Source organism: Dipodomys ordii, unplaced genomic scaffold, assembly GCF_000151885.1.
Source record: "Dipodomys ordii isolate 6190 unplaced genomic scaffold, Dord_2.0 Scaffold42, whole genome shotgun sequence".
Classification (NCBI taxonomy): Eukaryota; Metazoa; Chordata; class Mammalia; order Rodentia; family Heteromyidae; genus Dipodomys; species Dipodomys ordii.
The window spans coordinates 9,636,219-9,657,495 of NW_012267258.1; the positions used below are offsets into that span (position 1 = coordinate 9,636,219).

At 40.5% G+C, this 21,277-nt stretch overlaps 1 protein-coding gene across 1 annotated transcript in view; it reads right to left on the reverse strand.

The window, feature by feature from the left end:
* The window catches only part of LOC105987466 (mucin-12-like), a 98,614-nt gene that overhangs the window by 17,493 nt on the left and 59,844 nt on the right, over positions 1–21,277 (reverse strand). The window contains exons 48-54 of the mRNA XM_013018724.1: positions 18,512–18,757; positions 15,558–15,644; positions 12,646–12,744; positions 10,483–10,575; positions 10,224–10,322; positions 8,642–8,698; positions 4,490–4,576 (exon numbers count right to left, since the gene is read on the reverse strand). Coding sequence (XP_012874178.1) covers positions 4,490–4,576; positions 8,642–8,698; positions 10,224–10,322; positions 10,483–10,575; positions 12,646–12,744; positions 15,558–15,644; positions 18,512–18,757 — 768 coding nt within the window. The remainder of the gene's footprint in view (positions 1–4,489; positions 4,577–8,641; positions 8,699–10,223; positions 10,323–10,482; positions 10,576–12,645; positions 12,745–15,557; positions 15,645–18,511; positions 18,758–21,277) is intronic.

The following is a 21,277-nucleotide window of genomic DNA, read 5'->3' on the forward strand; positions in this document are numbered from 1 at the left end:
ACATGGATGTATTGGTTCAAAGAAATATTCATTTCTGTGAGTTAGAATGTATTTTTTCCTATGAGAAATAGTTATTAAAACTTTAATAAGTATCTTTTCAATCTCTGTGTAGGTAGCTAATTAAATTTTTCTTATACCTACTAATATTATGAGTTACATTAAGAAATATCCTATCTTCGAGAAACCCTTCACTAAATAAAAATGCTTAAATAATTTTTCCTGAATCCACATTTTTTCTCTCTAATAAACTCAAGCATCTCTTACTTTGTTTGTGAGCTTTAATTCATTTGACTATGATTAATTCAATAAATTTAACTCATTTTTCAAATTATGTCTATGTATGTATCATCTATCTATCACTTGATTGGTATGCTAGTTTTACTTGGTCCAAGTGAAGAACATTTGCATATTATTCTCCCACCTTTCCTTAAACATTTGTTCTGGTTTTAGAGTCAACATTAAAAATAATTGTTCAATGCTAAGAGTGTGGCTCAGGGACAAGCACCTATCCAGAAAGCATGAGGCACTGATTCAAGTCTCAGTGCCCCTCAAAAATATCCAGGTCTCTTGTCTGTTATGGTTTTCAAAGTATCTCTGTTTTTAACTTAACACCCACCCTTTAGTGAAACTATATTATGAAGGATTATGAGTGCAATACTTCCTCAAATCTTTCATGTTATAAACTGTTCTTCTAGACTTAGTGTTACAATTATGCTTAGTTGGATATAAAACCCTTGGCCCACATTTTCTCAGCTACTCTCATTTTGGCAAAACTGATGCTAATCTGTTTTTTGTTTTGTTTTGTTTTTGTTTTTTGTCAGTCCTGGGACCTAAACTCAGGGCCTGGGCACTGTCCCTGAGCTCCTTCAGTCAAGGAAAGTGCTCTATCACTTTGAAATACAGCAACACTTCTGGTTTTCTGGTTGTTATTTGGAGATAAGAGTGTTATGGACTTAACTGTGCAGGCTGGGTTCCAACTGTGATCCTCATATTTCAGCCTCCTGGGTAGCTAGAATTACAGGCATGGGCCACCGGTGCCTGGTGCCTGACTCATTTCTTTTTTTTTAATGACTTGATCTTTTTTTAATGACTTGATCTTTCTGCCCTAAGGCCCACAGAATTTATTCCTTTATTTTTCAAGTACAAATATTTTCTAATTGCAGAAATTAGTACTCAGGATTAATTCATCCAGATATGCATTCATGATATATATATATATATATATATATATATACACACACACATATATATCATATATGTATATATACATTTATATGTATGTATATATGTGTTAATGTATATATGTATGTATCTATACATACATATGTATTTTTAATTTCAGAATTTTTCTTCATACTTACAAGCTAAATATTAGTTGTTTCTTTGACTTTTATTTCCCAAAAATTGTACTAATTGTATTTAAGTACATATTGTATATCTATTAGGTATTTTTGTCTATTTCCTGTAATTATATCCTTTAGAAACTCACATTGTCTTTGTTTAAGTATCTATGATATTTGGGGGTGGGTAGGTGACCTCTTTTTTACCTTTCAATTCCCTTGCACATTTCTTCTGTTTAGATTTAGTCTAATATTGCCTTTCCATCCCTGATGCCCCAGAAGCATTTTCGCTAGCAGCTGACTTAGGGACAGCATTTTCCTCTCCAGTTGTACCTACTGAAACTACAGCCAGGAGTCAGTGGCTCATGCCTATAATCCTATTCACAAGAGCTGAGATCTGAGGAACATGGTTCAAAGCCAGCCTGGACAGAAAAGTCCATGAGACTCTTATCTCGAATTAACCACTAAAAAGCCAGAAATGTAACAGTGGCTAAAGTGGTAGAGCACTAGCCCCAGTACCAGAGAGGAAAAACAAAAAAGGAAAAAGCAAAATGGTATTTAATGTGAAGAGGTTTCCAAAGAGCAATTCAGAGGCAAACACAGGCTACCCAGAGAGGTACAAATCCCAGTTAAACAATTACCCTCCAATCACTGCAGGAAACATACCAAAAAGTCAAATTCATATTTGACTGACCTGTTTTTATTTTTGTGTTTATTGTTTTGATACTAGAAATCAGACCCAGGGACTCTAGCATGCTAAGTATGTGCTTTACTCCTGAACATCAGCTATTCTATATTTTTCCAGCAACCTGAAGTACTTGGATGGTTATGATAAAACAGCTCTTTGGAGAAATTTCAGGTTATTTTTTTTTCCTAAGAGGAACTCAGATTGCCTGTGTTGGCCTTTATAGACATAGTTAAATGCTCTCATTACTAGAGCTCCAGATCAGTTCATGGCAGACTGCCATTGGTATGACAGTGAGTTATGGGCCTTGCCTGAACACTGCGGTGAGCTGTAACCAGGGAAGAATGTTCTAGTAATGATGCTGCTGAGCCAGGTGCTAGTGGGTCATGCTTGTGTCATCTTAGCTACTCAGGAGGCTGAGGGCGAAGGATTGGGGTTCCAAGTCAGATCAGTCAGACAAGTCCAAGAGACTCTTATCTCTAATTCATCAGCAAAATGTTGGCAATGGCGTACTAGCCTTGTGTGGACAAAGCCAAGGAAGAGCTTGAAGCCCTGAGTTCAAGCACCACCTCTATTGTTTTTTTAACTGCTTTTATTTTTAACGATGTGACTGAAGGTTCCAGTGGCAGTTCCACACAGCCTCTTGTTTCCCTCATCATCACAGCACTGTGAGAGCATTTCCTTTGTCAGGACCACAGTACTATAAGGCATGTGAAGGGCCACTTGGAGAAATATGTGAAGTCACTTACATACCACCTACTTCTCTGACTGGATCTCATTTGATAATTAAACACCACGTGAGAATGACAGGTTTCTGATTGGACAATGAGCAAATGCCACAAAAGCCATGGCCTCTGACTGACCCCCCTTACTTATCTGAGTGGTCCCTGGGGGATGTTGCCTCATTGCTTGGGGCTCTGGTTGTTTCTCCAGTGTTCCATTTCAAAATGGAAAGCCAATATGGACCATGATCTTTGATGAAGGGGAATAGCTCTTGCTTGTTTCTTCTTACCTTCCTCTCTCCCTCTCCTTTCTCTACCTAACTCTCTCCCTTTCTCCCTCCTTCCCTTCCTGTCTGTCTGTCTGTCTTAACTCTATTTCTCTTTCTTTCAAAATATCTTACATACATTTTTTTATTTTAGGCTCAATACTTATAAAAATTATCACAATAATCTTATATGGTCCTTAGAATCCGTTATATACTTATTTACTTAAAAATTCAAATTATTTTTAATAACTGTACACAGGGGTTTCAAGTGAACACATAGGTTTACAAGGACAATGCCTTTTGATCAATGTTGCCCCTCCCATCATTCTCCCCCCCATCTCACCCAACCCCACCCCTCCCCTCAAGTAACTTGTTTCCATTTTCACATATGAATGTTGACTATAATGACTGCATTTTCCTACCCTTTCTCTCTCCATTTGTTTGTCCCCCCTTCCTATCACCTCTCCTCTCAACCAAACATGTTTTATCTTCCTGCTGTATAGTAGTTGTTCAGGGGAATTCCACCATTGGAATCTTTCTGTGAGTATATCACCCTTTAGTTGTGTATATATGTACACGGCACTGTATATATATGCTCATAAATTAGATCTAACAGCCTCCTATGAAAGAAACATATTCTTTGTCTCTTTGAGCCTTTAACTTAACACATTATTTTCTCAGTGCCTCCCTTACTTACTTTTGCTTATAAATAAAATGACTTCTTGAAAAATCAGGTATTTGAAACTAGTGACTTTTCATCCAGGCTGTTCAAGAACATTGGCAAAGCTTTAAAAAAATATTGTCGGAAGTGGCGCTGTGGCTCAAGTGGGAGAGAGCTCACCTTGAGCTGAAGAGATGAGGGACAGTGCCCAGGCCCAGAGTTCAAGCCCCACAACTGACCAAAAAATATATTCTGCCTGGTTGCTGAGTACTGGTTTCTCACACTTGCAATCCTAGCTCAGGACGCTGAGATGGGAAGATCTCAGTTTGAAGCCAGCCTGGGCAGGAACGTCTATGAGATTCTTATCTCCAATTAACCACCAAAATAACTCCCAGAAGTGGAGTTTTAGCTCAAGTGGTAGAGTGCTAGCCTTGAGCAAACAAGCTCAAAGATAGTGACCAAGCCCTGAGTTCAAGGTTCAGATCTAGCACTTACACACAAAAATTTCTGGGTTATAGATTTATTGAGTCTGTGCAGAACTGTTTGATAGATGGATAGAAAGTTCTCTGACTTCTGCTTTGTGCCTAGAATTGCCAACCATGAGTCCACACCATACTCTTAACCTCAGAAGTTCAAAGAAGGAGTACCAGAATCATTATGGCCATAACTCAGGGGTACAAAAAAATTATACCTTATTATAGACATGCCAGCTAATCTTAATGTCCACAGCCCCCAGGCACGTACTATTATTACACTTCTTCATAGAGACCAGGACATTATCACCTCAGTACTCATGCATTTCTCTTCTAATTTACCTGACTTGCTGAGAGCAGAGGTTGTATGTGGTCTAGCTGAGCCTCCAGGACCAGATGTGGTAAGACCTGAAGACATGCCTGTGGTCCCTGAAAAGAAGAATATCAAAATTTGCGAAGATATTGAAGCTAGGCACTGGTGGACATGCCACCAGCAGTTCTAGTTACTCAGGAGGCTGACATCTGAGGATCACAGGTCAAAGTCAGTCCAGTCGGCAACGTCTATGAGATGCCTATGTCCAATTAACCAGCAAAAAGGCAGACACAGAGGTGTGGCTCAAGTGGTAGAGCACCAGCCTTGTGTGGTAAAAGCCAAGTGGGAACTCTAAGCCCTGAGTTCAAGACCCAGTACTAAAATAGCAACAACAAAAAACTCCTACTTGGAACTTGCACTTATAGGCCATGCTTGCTGTGAGCAGGCCTGTATGGGATCTGCTTAGGTCTCCCCTCCAGCCAGGTGAACCTTACCAGGAGCTGTGGCTCCCGTGCCTGCTTCTCCAGAGGTGTTGCCTCCTACAGCTCCAGAGGTTGCTCCAGATGGTGCCCCAGGGGTGTCTGATAGTGATTACAGAATAAGAAAATCAAGTTAGAACCTCTTTTGAAAGTGGATCTTTTCATTTTTCCTTTAGCAAAGTAGATGTTTGTCTCCTGGCAAATTTTTGCTCATGCTCAACTCGTTAAACCAGGTAAGCTTCATGAGATACTGATTCTATTTCTTAATAAAGATATAGTAATAATATAAAGTCAAAATTCAACATCGATAGCTCTCATCTCTTTTTGTTTTTGTCATTGTTGTTGGTTGTGGGGCTTGAACTCAGGGCCTGGACCCTGTCTTAGCCTCTTTGTCCTCAGGACACGAAGTGCTCTACCACTTGAGCCACAGCACCACTTCTGGTTTCTGAGTGATTAATTGGAGATAAGAGTCTCAGGAAGACTTTCTGTCCTGGCTTCAAACCATGCTCCTTCAATCTCAGCCTCCTGAGTTGTTAGGATTACAGGTATGAGCCACTGATGCCCAGCTGATCTCATCTCTTTTTATAATCATGTCTTATGATCCTGCTTAGACGTCTTGATTCCTGTCATGCTCATTCTTCAACTTCTGTGTCTATACAAATATTAATGATTCCTTCTCTAACATGAACTAGAGTGAGAAAATTCTCAAGCTAAACCTGTCTTCTTTAGTGCTGCTAAAATAGTAAAACAAGTAGCAACTGGTTTTTCTTAATCTTCTGGGCATGGAAGTAATAATGACCAAAGTAATAATGGCCGGATTATCCATGAAGCCTGCCTCTGAGGACAGAGCCCAAAGTTCACACATCTACCACCCAGATTCCATGCTAGCTGTGATCTTTTCAGACCTGTCTTTCCAGATGTGCTTCCAAAAGTAGCTCTGGGCATGGCTGTGTCTGCTCCTTTGCTGGTTCCTGTGTGAAGAAGAATGGACTTTAATGTCTGCAGACAGCTTGTAAAGGGAGTACTTCCAGGGCATGTGTAATGTTTCCTTAATTACCTTGCCTCAAACTCACTACCATCTTTGGCAAAGCTTTTTTTTTTTTTTTTGACCCCACCACAATCCCTAGTGAGGCTCATTCTTGCCTGCTGTGTGTGCAGAGCTGGTGGCTGCTGTGGTGGCTGATGGTCCAGGTATGCTCTCCCTGCGGGATGCTGAGGTCACTGCCACAGCCTCTTCCGTCGCACCTGATAAACACAGTGGCAACCATGGCAGCAATGTGTGTTAGTTCCTCTGAAGGAAAACACTGAGATTTAGCTCAAAGTTCCAATCTTGTTGTTGCTTTCCATCGTTTCTCCAGCAGTTGAGACTCATTTGAATGTCCTTGGCTTATAGATCCCCTGCTTATTTCCCTGGGCGTGCTGTTAGGAGTGAGTTCTGTAGGGTTACCTGTTCCCAGTGAGGCTTAATAAACATCCTAAATAGCCAGGCATTGCTGGCTCATGCCTGTTATCCTATTCAGGAGGCTGAGATCTAAGGATCATGATTTGAAGCCAGCCCAAGCAGGCTTATCTCCAATAAACTACTCAGAGAAAGAAAAAGCCAGAAGTGGAGCTGTGGCTCAAGTGGTACAGCGCTAGCCTTGAGCAAAACATGAAGCTCAGGGACAGCTCTGAGGACATGAGTTCAAGCCCCAGGACTGTAACAAAAATGTCCTGAACACAAGCCATTCATTTAACCTCATGAAAATCCCCCTATACACACAGTTTAATGACTTGTTTCAGGTCTATGAGATAGTTGACTACAGTCCAGGAATTAAACTCAAGCAATCTCACTCTACAATCTACATTGGAGCCTGAGCTCTCCAAATATCTGTTGCTAAAATCAACAACAACAAGCCCCCTCCCCAATTTGTGGGAGGGAAAAACTGGGAAGGGGCAAAGGAAAGGGTGACATTGTCCCAAAAGCAATGTACTCATTACCTGACTTATGAAACTGTAACCCCTCTGTATATCACACCTTTGTAACAATAAAAATACATTGTACAAAAACCTGTGAAAATTTCAGACTGACTTCAATGGATGCTTTGACAAATACCATAAAATAAATGCAGATATATAAAATATTTAAAAATATGTCCACACATTCAAATATTGAGACATATGATCATTGTATCAAATTGCTGTGTTTATCAATGCCCATTCTCTCTTTCACTTATAACATGGTAGAAATTGTAACATTACTCCTGTGACCCAAACTGAACAGCCCTGTTCCAGGACAGTATAGATGCTGTGTGATAATACGAAGATATAGCTTGCTGGGAGCAAGGGGCTCATGCCTGAAATCCTAGCTAATCAGGACATGTGTTGCTCAGGACTGTCATTCAAAACCAGCCCTGAAAGAAAAGTCTATAAGATTCTTGTCTCCAAATAAGCCCCAAAAGCCAGAAGTGAAAGTGTGGCTCAAGTGGTAGAGTGCCATCCTTGAGTGAAAAAACTCAAGAGCAGGGTCTGGGAAGGTGGCTCAGTGGCAGAGTGCTTGCCTTGCATGCATGAGGCCCTGAGTTCAATTCCTCAGCACCATATAAGCAGAAAAAGCCGGAAGTGGCACTGTGGCTCAAGTGGTAGAGCGCTAGCCTTGAGCTGAAGAGCTGAGGCCCAGATTCAGGCCCCATGACTGACCCCTCCCCCCTTAAAAACAAACAAACTCAAGTGCAGAAGACCCACAGTTCCAGCCCCAGTACCAGAAACAAAAGGAAAAGACATAGCTGACTGACTTCCATAAACTAACTTCCTATTGCCCTGAAATTTCCATTAGCTTACCAATACAATTAAGATGGATAATTTTTAGAAATTTTGATATACTATATGGAATATATCTGCTCACCTAGTATTTTATTTAAATCAGTATCTATTCAAACAAAATCCTAAGTCAAAAGTCATAAAAGTTAAATCAAGAAAATGGCTGGAGCCAGGCACTGGTGGCTCATGCCTGTAATCCTAGCTACTCAGGAGGCTGAGATCTGAGGATTGTGGTTCAAAGCCAGCCCAGCAGAAAAGTCCTTGTGACACTCTTATCTCTAGTAACCCCTCAAAAACCAGAAGTGGTACTGTGGCTCAAAGTGGTAGAGTGCTAGCCTTGAGCAAAAAGAGCTCAGAGACTGAGCCCAGGCCCTAAGCTCAAGCCCTACAACCAAGAAAAGAAAAAAGAAAAGAAAATGGCTGGGGCTGGCATTAGAACTCTGGTAGACTCTGTGCTCAGCATGAGAGAGGCACTTGATTTAAGGCCTTAGAAAAGAAGGGAAGAGAAGGGGAGAGGAGAGGAGAGGTGAAGGAAAGGAAGGGGAGGGAAGGCTCTGTGAACTTCACTATAATTGCTCACCTAACTAGAGAGATTAAAAGGATGAGAGAATGATTTCTACTATGGGAACTAAAACCAAAAATTTCTAGTGACTAGATTACTTTGTTGTAATATGGTGTGGTCAACTTTAATTCTGATATTACTTTGTTAAAGGTTTTGGTTTAGTTGCTACATGTTGTCATTTCTTTGTTGTTACAGTTGTGTTTGTTTTTACAAAGAAGTTTTTCTATAACTTAATTTGGCTAGCTAGATCTTCAAACATTTGTCTCAACTACTGTGCTTTATAATAGGAAAAGTCGCTGATGGATGACAAGAGCCAGGACACTTAGCCATCCTCTCCTTACCTGAGATTCTTCCAGGGAGTGTTGGTTCACTGCCTGGGACTCCAGTTGTAGTGGTCCCTGCCAAAGTAAACACAATATGTGTCATAAGCAGTCATTATATAGAACAGATCAGCTGCTATGTGCTTTAAAAGTATTTCATTCACTTGTATCCACTTACCTATGGTTGATTTGTTTAAAAAAATTAACCATAAGAATCCTGTATAATGGTTAGAATCCCAAGGTGGTTATTCACTATGCAGAAAGTTGCTAATTACCTATTTTTTAATAATCAGAACCTCATGCTTCTCAACCTAAGCTGTATACTGAAACAACTATGAGGTTTTAAGCTATGTTAAGCCTTACTTCCATTGGTATAGATTTCATGATGCTGAAGGATTTTCTTCAGTATGTATTTTCAAAATATATCTGTGTGTCTGTGGCTCACACTTTTAATCTCAGCTACTCAGAGGCTGAGATCTGAGGCTCATGGTTCAAAGGCAGGCCAGGCAAGTAAGTCCATAAGACTCTTATCTCCAATTAACCAATGAAAGGTTGGAAGTAGAGTTGTGATGCAAGTGGTACAGTGCCAGCCATGAGCAAAATAAGTTAAGAGACAGTGCTCAGGCCTTGAGTTCAAGCTCTGGCACAAAAGAAGGAAAGAAAACATAAAGGACAGTGTATTTATGAATGTTTCTTGAAATATGCTTATTTTCCTTAAAATAATTTATCTATTCTATATATTTCATTGGCATTGTACATTCTTTTTGAGGTAAATCATAAAACTATTTTTTAGTCATATGCTTTGTTAACATAGCTATTTATACAATTTGAGTTTCAGCATTGAATGGTGTTATCTTTTCTTTTTAGAACAGTCTTTTGGTTCATTTTGTTTTGTGATTCACTTTCCTCCACAGTATGGTTGGATTTTTTTTAAATCCTTATCTTTCTTTCTTTGGCAGTAATGAGGGTTTGAATTTAGGGCTTCCCACTGACTTGGTTAGAGCGCGAGGATTTGATCTTTGGATTTCATTTTGTTTTGCTTTGGTTTGATATTTATATTTTAGATAGGATCTCCTGAACTTTCTCATCTCTAAGGATTTGAGCTGTGACCATCCTCTACTAGAATTACAAGTGTGATCCACCATCACCTGGCTTATGTTGTATTTTTTATGCCTATATGAATATTAATTCATTATCTTCTTGTGTTATACAGAGCATGAGACCCAATGTTAGATGGAAAACAAATATTGTGAGGTAAATTAATCTTCTGAATGCTCAATATCTGATTACTCAGGAACCCTTTCTTTTTTCTTTCTTCTTTCTTTCTTTCTTTCCTTCCTTCCGTCCTCCCTCCCTGCCTCCCTCTCTCCCTTCCTTCCTTCCTTCCTTTGTTCCTTCATTCTTTTCTTCTCTCCCTCCATCTCTTCCTTTTTGTGTGTATGCTAGTACTAGGGCTTGAACTCAGGGCCTCACATTCTCCCTCTTCTGTTCAAGGCTGGCACTCTATCACTTGACATCTTTCCCTAACTACATTATGGCCTTCTTTGGTCTTGCCAGAGCTTGTGTTAGAACATACAAACACCATAGTGGGGCTCTATCTTACCTGTGGGGTATGCAGAGCTGGGGGCCCTGGTGGCTGAGGGTCCAGGTGTGCTTGTTGGGCCTGGTTTTGAGGTTGTTCCCAGTGACTCTCCTGTTGTATCTGAAAAACAGCAGGGGTTCCTCTGAGGGGCACAGTGTGAGATCCAAGACAAGACTGCAGTCTTCTTGTAGATCTTCTTCATCTATCTAATGATCTGCTCATTTCGATTTGTTCTTAGATTTTGTCATTTAATGGACACTTAAGTACTGTGGTGACTCACCTGCGTTTCCTGGGCTTGTGGCTCTGGTGTTTTGTCCCCTGGTGGTGCTGCTTTCCTCTCCACTAGGTGTGGGTTCAGTAGCACCTCCTGTTCCTATTGATGAACAAGTTAAATAAGGTTTAAAAATGCTCTATTTCTGAGGCAGTTACTGCCTGTAATCCTAGCTACTCAGGAAGTTGAGATATGAGGATCAAAGTTCAAAGCTAAGCCAGGAAAGAAAGTTCATGAGCCTCTTTCCTCTAATTAACCATCCCCCAAATCCAGAAGTAGAACTATGGCTCAAATGACGCTAGCCTTGAGTGGAAAAGCTCCAAGGACAGCGTGCACACAGGTGTGCACACACACTCCTGATGATAATCCCATTATATAAGACATATTATTCTTTTCATTGATCCAATATGGCTGAAAGGCTTGTTATGGGTCACCCAGTTATTCAGCTGTCTAGTCTGAGAATCAAACTCAAGTGGCTGAGCCCCAGAATCAACATGAGAACATTTGCTCCTCAATGTAATAATTTTCTTAAGTTTCTAGTGTGACTTTGATAGATGCTATGACAACACCATACTGCAAATAGTAAAATGTATCACTTACAAAGGAAAACCTAGCAAACCTCAAGTTTTCATTTAACCAATGTAAGGTGCACGTTTCAGCTTCCTTATTTGTGGAGTATTTAGAAATTCATTCTGCACAGTCTATATTCTTAACTATAAGTTGGGCATGCAGCCCAGAAAGTGTGAAAGTGAGAGAGCAGAGGTTGTCTACTTTGAAGGCCTCCTAATGCAAAAAAGTCCTGTTTACATATGTCTCCTCTCTAATAGTGTATGACTCTAGACAGAGAGTGGGCATAAAATATGAATCTAAATAAGTCTCCCTGTATTTGTCAATGCTCCTGGATCCAGAAACCACACTTTGAACACCATCACCTTGAGAAAGACTAAAGAAACATATTGGAAGTCTGGCATTGATAGCTCATGTCTGTAATCCTAGCTACTCAGGAGGCTGAGATCTGAGGATGGTGGTTCAAAGCCAACTTGGGCAGAAGACTCTGTAAGATACTTCTCTCCAATTAACCACCAAGAAAGGCAGAAGTGGAGCTAGGGCTCAAGTGGGTAGTCAGCCTTAAGCAGAAAAAGCACCCAAGAACCTGAGTTCAAGCCCCAGAAGCAGCGTGCGAACACACACACACACACACACACACACACACACACACACACACACTGGAGTATGTTTAACAATTTGAACATGAAAATGGATGTAAATGAAATAACAGTTGAGCAGACACTAAAACCTCTGATTGTGTGAGCACTGGTTTGAAATCAGTCTGGTTTTCAATCATATTATTAGTGTTTAAAGAAAGTCAATATTTTATTCATGGCTGATAAGAGTTAAACTATGGTCAACGACACACAAGGACAGATGTGTGACCCTACTTTTGTCAGATGTGAGACCCCACTCACTGATCACAGAATGTACAATCAGGTGTTGCACCTGACCTGTTAGGAATCGTGTGTTCAAATCTTGCCTCTTTTAGCTTAGAGATCTGGCATTACTTGTCAAAGGCATGCAAACAGTCATACATAACTCCCGTGATGGTATGAAAACCTAAATTATGAAGCACATATTGTAGCAAAATTTAGAAATTATAGAGTACCAAATGTCTACATCCTTAATGTTTTGTTGCCATAGCAACCATTGTATTGCCCCCAAATCCCCTCTTCCCACTAACTTGGGGCAGCTCTGACCTGTGGCCCCTCTATCTGAGGCTAAACCATGGAGAGTGAGATTGTACCTGAGATGTAATGGCCGACTGCCTGGGAAAACACCCTATGGAACAGAGCATGCCTTCACTGTTTGGTCTCACCTTCTGAAGACTGTCATTTGTATTTTCATCCTGTTGATTTTCTAGTTGTCACTGGTAAGTTCCATACAAAAGAAATGCCAGCCTAAAAGGGTGCGTACAATCTCCTAGCTGTCAAGGTAGTTGGAACATGTAATTTTACCATGATAAACATTTTAGTAATGTGAATAAAGTAAATACATGACATTTTGTGACATGCAAGGAATAACCACTAAGACTTGTATTGCATTTGAAAAACATGTCTGCACAGCATTTCTGAAGCCAGCTTCCTGAGTAGAACCAGTGCCCTTGTTTCTACTTGTTACCTTCTCTGCTCCCAGTAGTGGTGAGGCCAGGGCTCTGAACTGCTCTGCTGTTTGTAGTTCCAGCTGTGGAGGAGATGGGAGTGGAAGGTCCAGGAGAGCCTGAGGAAATACCAAAGGAAATTCTCACCTGAAGTCCATATGAACTTCACTAGCAACCGCGACCCAGCTTTCCAATCATTCTAACTATAGAAAATAGAGAAAAGGAATCTACTGACTTTCTTCTCTTTCTTTCCAAAGTTCCCTAATGCATTTTTTGTAAAATATTTTGATTTGTCTTTATTGCTCTTTTTAAATGTGTGCCAGTTCTGAGGCTTTAATTCAGGGCCTGGCTACTGTCCCTGAGCTTTTGTGCTCAATGCTAGTGCTGCTTTACCACTTCAGCCACAGCTCCACTTCCAGCTTTTTGGTGCTTAATTGGAGATAAGAGTCCCATGTGCTTTCCTGCCCGGGCTGGCTTCAAACCACAATCTTCAGATCTCAGCCTCTTAGGAGCTAGGATTACAGGTGTAAGCCTCCGGTGCCTGGCTTTACTGCTTTATTTCTTCAACACAAACATCTTTATGCATCTTTTAATGTGTGAGCCAGGCCTTCAGATAAAATTATTGTTTTAAAATAAGTGGTGTTCTGATTCATGACTCTCTTTTTCAATAAACAGCACAGCATCTGATCATCTACTCTGCTCACCAGACTTCTCAGCAGGTGTGGGTTCATTGCTTGGGGTTCTAGTTGTTTTACCAGCTAGAGGCCCCATGGTTTCAGTTAAAGTGAACATTTTCTTGTAACAGATCTTTGATAAAATAGAATTAGCCATAAAATAGAATGAGCCATAGTATTCCCTGTTTTAAAATACCTTCTATATGTTCATATACCCGTTGCTAATTCTGAATTACTCCTTTAAGACATTGGTCATAGGCTGTGGTACAATCCTTGGGATCCATGTAGTAAAGAGAAATATGATTCTTTTTGTTTTGGCTGTTTGTGGGGCCTGAACTCTGGGCCTGGGCGCTGTCCCTCAGTTCTTCAGCTCAAGGCTAGCGCTCTACCACTTGAGCCACAGTGCCACTTCCAACGTTTTCTACTTATGTGGTGCTGAGGAATTGAACCCAGGGCCTCATGTATGCAAGGCAAGCGCTCTACCACTGAGCCACCTTCCCAGCCCCAGAAATATGATTCTTTAATCACACTTTTCAACATTCCAAGCTATGGATCCAATTGTTTGGGAAACAAAGCTCTGCATTGGAAAAACCGTGATTGTTTTTATGTTTTAATTTTTTTGTGACTGTCCTGGGGCTTGAATTCAGGGCTTTGTTATTGAGCTTTTTGGCTCAAAGCTGGTGATATACCACCTGACCCACAGTTTTTTGATGGTTAATTGGACATAAGAGTCTTACAGACTTTCCTGCCTAGGCTGACTTCAAACTGCAATCCTCAGATCTCAGCCTCCTGAGTAACTAGGATTACAGGCATGAGTCACAGCTCCCAGTTTATTGCACATTTTACAAACATACCACGCATCACTTTGTGTATCGCCTAGGCATATATATGTTTTCTCCGCCACTCTATTTTAAGTGAGCAGAGTTCTGAGGTGTGACTCTTCCATTCAATACACGGTTCAACCACTGGGCATCTGCCTCTGCTTACCCGGCTTTTCCTCATGTGTTGTTGGCTCAGTAGTTGGGGATCGAGTTGTTTTACTAATTGCTGGTCCTGTGGTGCCTGTCAAGGTGAACCATGGATGTGTATCAATAACTTTGATAAAGGAGAACACATCATGGCGCCCTCTGGATCTACATGTATTTTACACATTCACTTGCATTTCTCTATTGCCGACTCACTCTTTCAAGGCAGTAATAGTAAACTGTGGTACCATCATTGCTACCAATGTTGACGACCAACTTCTTGAATACAGATTAGGCTCACTACCAGACCTGTTGAGTATTCCAAACATTGAGCCTAGTGCTTAGATCCTTAAAGAAACACATATACGTGGGAAATTTTGCCAAAGGACTATGATATATATTATATATTTTAGATATTACATATCTATGCATATATATTTTTCTTTTTTTTTTAGTGCTAGTCCTGGGGCTTGTACTTAGGATCTGGCTGCTGCCTTGAGCTTTTTTTTTGCTCAAGTGTTCTACCACTTGAGCCACAGCTCCACTTGTGTGTGTGTGTGTGTGTGTGTGTGTGTGTGCACGTGCGTGTATGTAGTTAATAAGAGATTAGAGTCTCACAGACTTTCCTGCCCAGGCTGGCTTTGAACTACAGTCCTCTGCCTCCTGAGTAGCTAGGAGTACAGGTGTGAACCACCAGAAGCCAGTTGAAATACTTTTTAGTTATAATGGTAGAATGATTGCAGTGGATTTCTTTTGCTGACAAGATGACCAGCCGTGTATTCACACAGCACCCACAGCTTCAGGAGAGTAACAATGACTCCTGAGGTAATCATGGGCCTCATGCCCTTACCAATGTTGACAACTGAGCAACATCCAGGACATCCTGTAACACACACCTTTCATTGCTATCTGCTAAAGTACTGATTCCTATCATTCCAGCCTCTTGAGTTTTACATCCAACTCCAGGTATAATTAATTATAATATTCTATTTGATTTGTCCCTTTTCCTTATTGTATCTGCTGCTACTGGAGATTGTGGTTGATCTAGCAGAAGTTCCAGGGCTGGCAGTAGTGGAACTTGCAGACACTGGTATGGTCACTAGAGCTAGGAGCACGCTGGGAAAAGTGTGATGGTTACTCCAGCCATTACTCAGCAGTTTCAAAAAGCAAGTAAAGACACATACCTCCACCTTTGCCTTGCCCTGGGCTCAAATATAATAAGCTCAGACTACCACCAACACATGCTCCAGGACGAGAGGAGTTACAGTGTCTTGTTCATCTGGATGAACTTACCGGAACCTGTGGCTCCAGTGCCTGTTTCTCCAGGGGTGCTGACACCTGCAGCTGCAGGGCTGGTTCCAGATGGAGCTCTAGGTGTTCCTGATATTGATAATAGGAAAGTTTATCAGCCTAAGACCACATAGTGGTAGATCCTTTCATGGACATACTTTATCTTTGAAGACAGGGATGTATACATAAGTAAGGATGTAAGTATATACATATATAAGCATTACTTTCATCTTAAATTGTTGATCTAGATTGTAATCATGCTCTAGATTAAGATTTAATCTATTTCTAGATCTTAATCATGTATTTTGATTATGTACTAGCTCAATTAGGATACTTTTTTAATAAAATGGAGCAATTAGTTAATTGCTTAATTAATCTAGTCATTTCTAGATCTTGATCCAGATCTAAATCATATAAAATTGTAATCGTGTACCAGCTCCATTAGGATACTCTTTTTTAAATAAAATGGAACAGGTACATGCTCACATTTTAACACTCAATGATTTCTCTTCTTTAAACTTCTCTAATTTGGTTCACAATTTTCCATACTCCATTCCTGCCTTGTCTTTACTTTGTCTTTCTAGCCTATGTGAATATAATTTCCATCCTCCCCCAAAATATCCTTAAGAAAATACATCATCTCTTCATTTCCTCTATTCCACACAACATCCAACACAATCTTAGGGGTAGAACAAATATTTTTTGACCTAGATATGATCTCTTATAATTACATAGATAACAACGTTAGGGTACCATAAACAATTGTGCCTCAAAAAAAGGCTCATGCAAGTCCCACAAAGGCCCCATGCTGTGAATGCTCTTTCTATACCTGTCCTTACAGGTGTCCTCTCCCCAGAAGCTCTGGTTTGGGGGGTTCCTTCACTAGTTCCTAAAACCCAAAATCAACAGTTCTCTGTAAAATTATTTTTAAACTATTTTTTATTATTACTAAAAAGGTGATTTACAGAGGAGTTATAGTTCCGTAAATCAGGTAAAGAGGCCATTTCTTTTTTGACAATGTCACTCCTTCCCTCCCTCACTTCTGGTTATTACCTCTGGTCCCACCCATAAGTTGTATAGTTCATTTTCTACAGTGCTGGTGAATACCACTGCTGTTTTTGTTCACCCTCTGTCCCTCCATTCCTGTGGCTCCCCGTGCCCTCCCGAAGACACATAAAGGAACAAACACAACAAATCGGAAAGAAGACAAAAATGAAGACTAATGCATCCAGTTTCCATTTCAAGAATAGTTCTTAAGGGATACAAATAGATCTTTGTTAAATATTTATGAATGAATTTTATACTTCTTGGTGGTATTAATTCCTAGCATGCTATCTTTCATTGCACTTGCCCAATTGCATTTTCTCCTACTTTGGTCTTGCCAAAGCTGTGCTTGTTGCCAGGACAGCCCCAGGTGAACTGATGCCTTGCCTATGGTGTGTGCAGAGCTGGGGGCCCTGGTGGCTGAGGGTCCAGGTGTGCTGGCCCTGCCTGATGCTGAGCTTGCTCCCACTGACTCCCCAGCAGCAAGGCTTCCAACACAAGCTAGATTTATGAGGGACATAGTGGAGATTCAAGTGACAACGCAAATCTCCCAATATGTCTTCATCATTGATCACACAACCTGCCTGTTTTGATGTGTGCACTCATTGATTGGGTCCCAAATATCTGTGGTGACTCACCTGAGTGTCCTGGGCTTATGGCCCCAGTGCCTGCTGCCCTGGCTGTGCTGATTTCCTCAGCAGCAGGTGTGACAAGAGGGGGACCGCCGGTTCCCACTGAGAAAACAAAGATTTCATGTGATCACCCTCCCCTCAGCTCACCAATGACATCCTGTTACATGCTCTATGCTATTCTTTCCACCCATGAAGGATGTCTGAGAGCTCTGCTGTAGGTCAGCAGGGGTCAGCAGCTGAGTCAGGAGTCACAGCAATCTAATGGTTCAGGCTCAGCCTCCATGCCACAGCCTGTGCTTCTCAAATTGTCCTGAGCAAAAGACTACATTTGTAAATGTTCTACAACAACCCGATAGGCACTTTGAACAACAGCACAATCATGGAGCTTAAAAAGGGAAAGCTTACAAAACTCAGGTTTGTATTCAGTATTTGTCAGGTACTACTTTCATTCTTTCTGTTCCTCAATAGTTGAGTTTTGGGAAGTTCACACTGTTTGGTATGTGTCCTAACATGCAGTCTGAGCAGGGAATCCATAAAGAGTGGAAATGAGATAGCAGATGTGCTCTGTTTTGGAGAGCATCTTTTGCCAAAAGAACTTGTTCTCCTATACTGGGCTTCAGTCTATCAATTTGTAAATTGAGGCAGGTGAGGAGACAAAGCAGGTACATCTAGTAAGTTTCCCCTGCAGATGATTTGCAAGGTCAGGGACAACTGCGTGTGTAGGGAAACATGTTCAGAGACTTGGAGCAGTATGTGCACACTTGGACTACAGCAGAGACAAACAGCTGGCAAACAACATGATAGCTAAGAAATAACCAAAATTTAAAATTGATTGCCTGACTATCAGAGTTGAACTTAAACTGGTAATTATCGATCAAATTTATGTTTGAAAAATAGTGATATTCGTGAGTGTTAAGAGTTCACAACACTGTATTTATAAATTGCTTTGTTGAATGGTAGCTCCTTTTTACAATTCCTTAAAGATAACAAATATATGAGGGAAAAAAGTGAAACCTCAATCAATGATGCACAAGGAGATTTCCCACAATGCCTTCTCTAGGATGTGAGCGCTCACCCACTCACCACAGCTACAGACATACAGCCAGCGAATGCACAGGACACTAGGCCATCTCTGTCCTAATGTTGCCCTTGATGCGTGATTTGCTAATTGCTTGCAGATAGTCATTCATAATTGGTAATAATAAGATTACAAAGCATATACTTAAGTAAAATGGAGATAATTTAGAGTCCCAAATGACTATAGCCTCAACATTTCATTACCATAGAAGCCTGTGTGTTTCTGACAGTCTTCCTGGGAACACAGACAACCCTGATCTTGCCCTCTGTATCTAAGGCTGCACCATGGGGAATGAGGTTGTCCCTGAGGGGCAGTGGAGGACCACCTGGGTGACACCCTGTGGAACAGAGCATTGATGCATTGCTTGTTCTCACCTTCTCTGAAGACCGTGCCACTGGTGTTGGCATTGTCTTCCACTGTGGTGACAGCTGAAGACTTCCCAGTTGACTCTGAACACATAAATAAAAAAGAAAATCCTGACTAAGAAAGGTATGACCTTCAGCACTTGGAAGACACCATCAGAAGGCCTAACCTGAGGATAATGGGTGTAGAGGAGCACCTAGAGACAGAAGCTAATGGTCTAGGAAATTTGTTTAACAGGTTCCTAGCAGAGAACTTCCCAAACATGCAAAAAGATAGGCCTATTCAGATACAAGAAGCTTTTAGAACTCCAAATAGACCAGACCAGAACAGGACATCCCACCATCACATTATAATCCACACAGGATCAATTCAGACCAAGAAAAAGATCCTTACAGCTGTCAAGGAGAAACGATCAATCACCTATAAAGGGAAACCAATTAGAATCACCTCAGATTTCTCAGCAGAGACAAGTAAAAAGCAAGAAGAGCCTGGAATGATGTATGCCATGCCCTAAAAACAAACAACTATCAACGAAGAATACTGTACCCAGATAAACTCTCCTTCATAACCAAAGGTCAAATAAAAACCTTCCATAGCAAAGAAAAATTGAAACAATATATCTCACCAAACCAGCCCTACAAAAGATTCTTAAAGATATCCTACACATGGAAAACCAACAAGACCACAATAAAGGCCAAGAAACCACACCCAAACTGAGAATCCAAGAACCAATAGGAAGAACCCAGTTGCCGCAGCCCTCAAGAAGGTGGATAAAATGGCAGGAACTCCCAAACACCTCTCAGTCCTATCTCTCAACATTAACAGACTTAACTCTCCAATTAAACGACATAGACTGTCTAGTTGGATTAAAAAGCAAGATCCTTCTATCTACTGCCTTCATGAGTCACATCTTGACCATAAAAACAAACACATTTTGAAAGTGAAACTCTGGAATAAAATCTACCAAGCAAACAGCCTGCATAAACAGGTGGGAGTTGCAATCCTAATATCAGATACAATAGACTTCAAATGAAAATTCGTGAGAAGAGATAAAGAAGGTCGCTACCTACTAATTAAGGGATCTCTCTTTCAGGAGGATATTACAATTCTAAATATCTACTCGCTAAACAACGGAGCACCCAAATTTATCCAAGAAACACTACTTTCCCTCAATTCCCACATAGATCCAAAGACATTAATTGTTGGGGACTTTAACATACCACTTTCACCACTAGATAGATCAACTCGGCAAAAACTCAACAGAGAAACCGCAGATCTAAACAACTGCATAGATCAACTAGATTTAAAAGACATCTACCAAATATTTCACCCAGCAGCATCAGAATATACGTTTTTCTCAGCAGCACATGGAACATTTTCCAAAATAGACCACATTTTAGGCCACAAAGTAAACTTGTCCAAATTCAGACACACTGAACCTTGCATTCTCTCAGATCACAAGGGAATAAAATCAGAACTCGACACTAAAAGCCACCAAAGAAAGTTCTGTAACACATGGAGGCTGAAAAACACACTGCTGAATCACCAGTGGGTCATGGAAGAGATTAGAAAGGAAATTCAAATGTTCATGATATTCAACAAAAATGAGCACACAAATTACCAGCTCCTCTGGGACACGGCAAAGGCAATACTCAGAGGCAAGTTTATAGCTCTGAGTTCCTACATCAACAAATTGGAGAGATCTGAAACCACCAATTTAATGAGACATCTGAGCCTCCTTGAAAAAGAGCAGCAAGATAAACCCCAATCCAGTAGACAGAAAGAAATAATTAAAATTAAATCAGAATTAGAATAAATTAAATGAATTAGAATAAAAAACCATAGAAAGAATAAACAAAATAAAGAGTTGGTTCTTTGAAAAAATTAACAAAATTGACAGACCCTTAGCAAATCTTATCAGAAGAAGAAGAGAACACACCTAAATAACTAAACTCAGAGATAAGAATGGAAACATCACCACAGAAACAACCAAGATTCAGAACATTATAAGGGAATACTTCTTAAAACTTTATGCTAATAAGTGTGAGAACTTGGCAGAAATGGACCTTTTCCTAGCAAAGATTGACATGCCAAAACTAAACCAAGATGAGTTAAACCATCTTAACAAGCCCATATCAAGCATTGAAATAGAGACCTCCCATCTAAGAAAAGCCCAGGACCAGATGGTTTTACAGCGGAATTCTACAAGGCCTTCAAAGCAGAGCTCACACCAATACTCCTCCAACTCTTCAATGAAATTGAAAGAGAAAGTTCACTACCAAACTCATTCGATGAAGCCATCATAACCCTCATCCCCAAACCAGGCAGGAACTCATCAAAGAAAGAGAACTACAGACCCATTTCTTTGATGAACACTGATGCAAAACTTCTCAACAAAATTTTGGCCAATCGACTTCAACAATTCATCCAAAAAATCATACACCATGATCAAACAGGATTTATTTCAGGGATGCAAAGCTGGTTCAATATACATAAATCAATCAATATAATTCTTCACAGCAATAGGAGCAACGATAAGAACCACATGGTTGTCTCAATAGATGCAGAAAAAGCATTTGACAAGATCCAACACTCCTTTATGATGA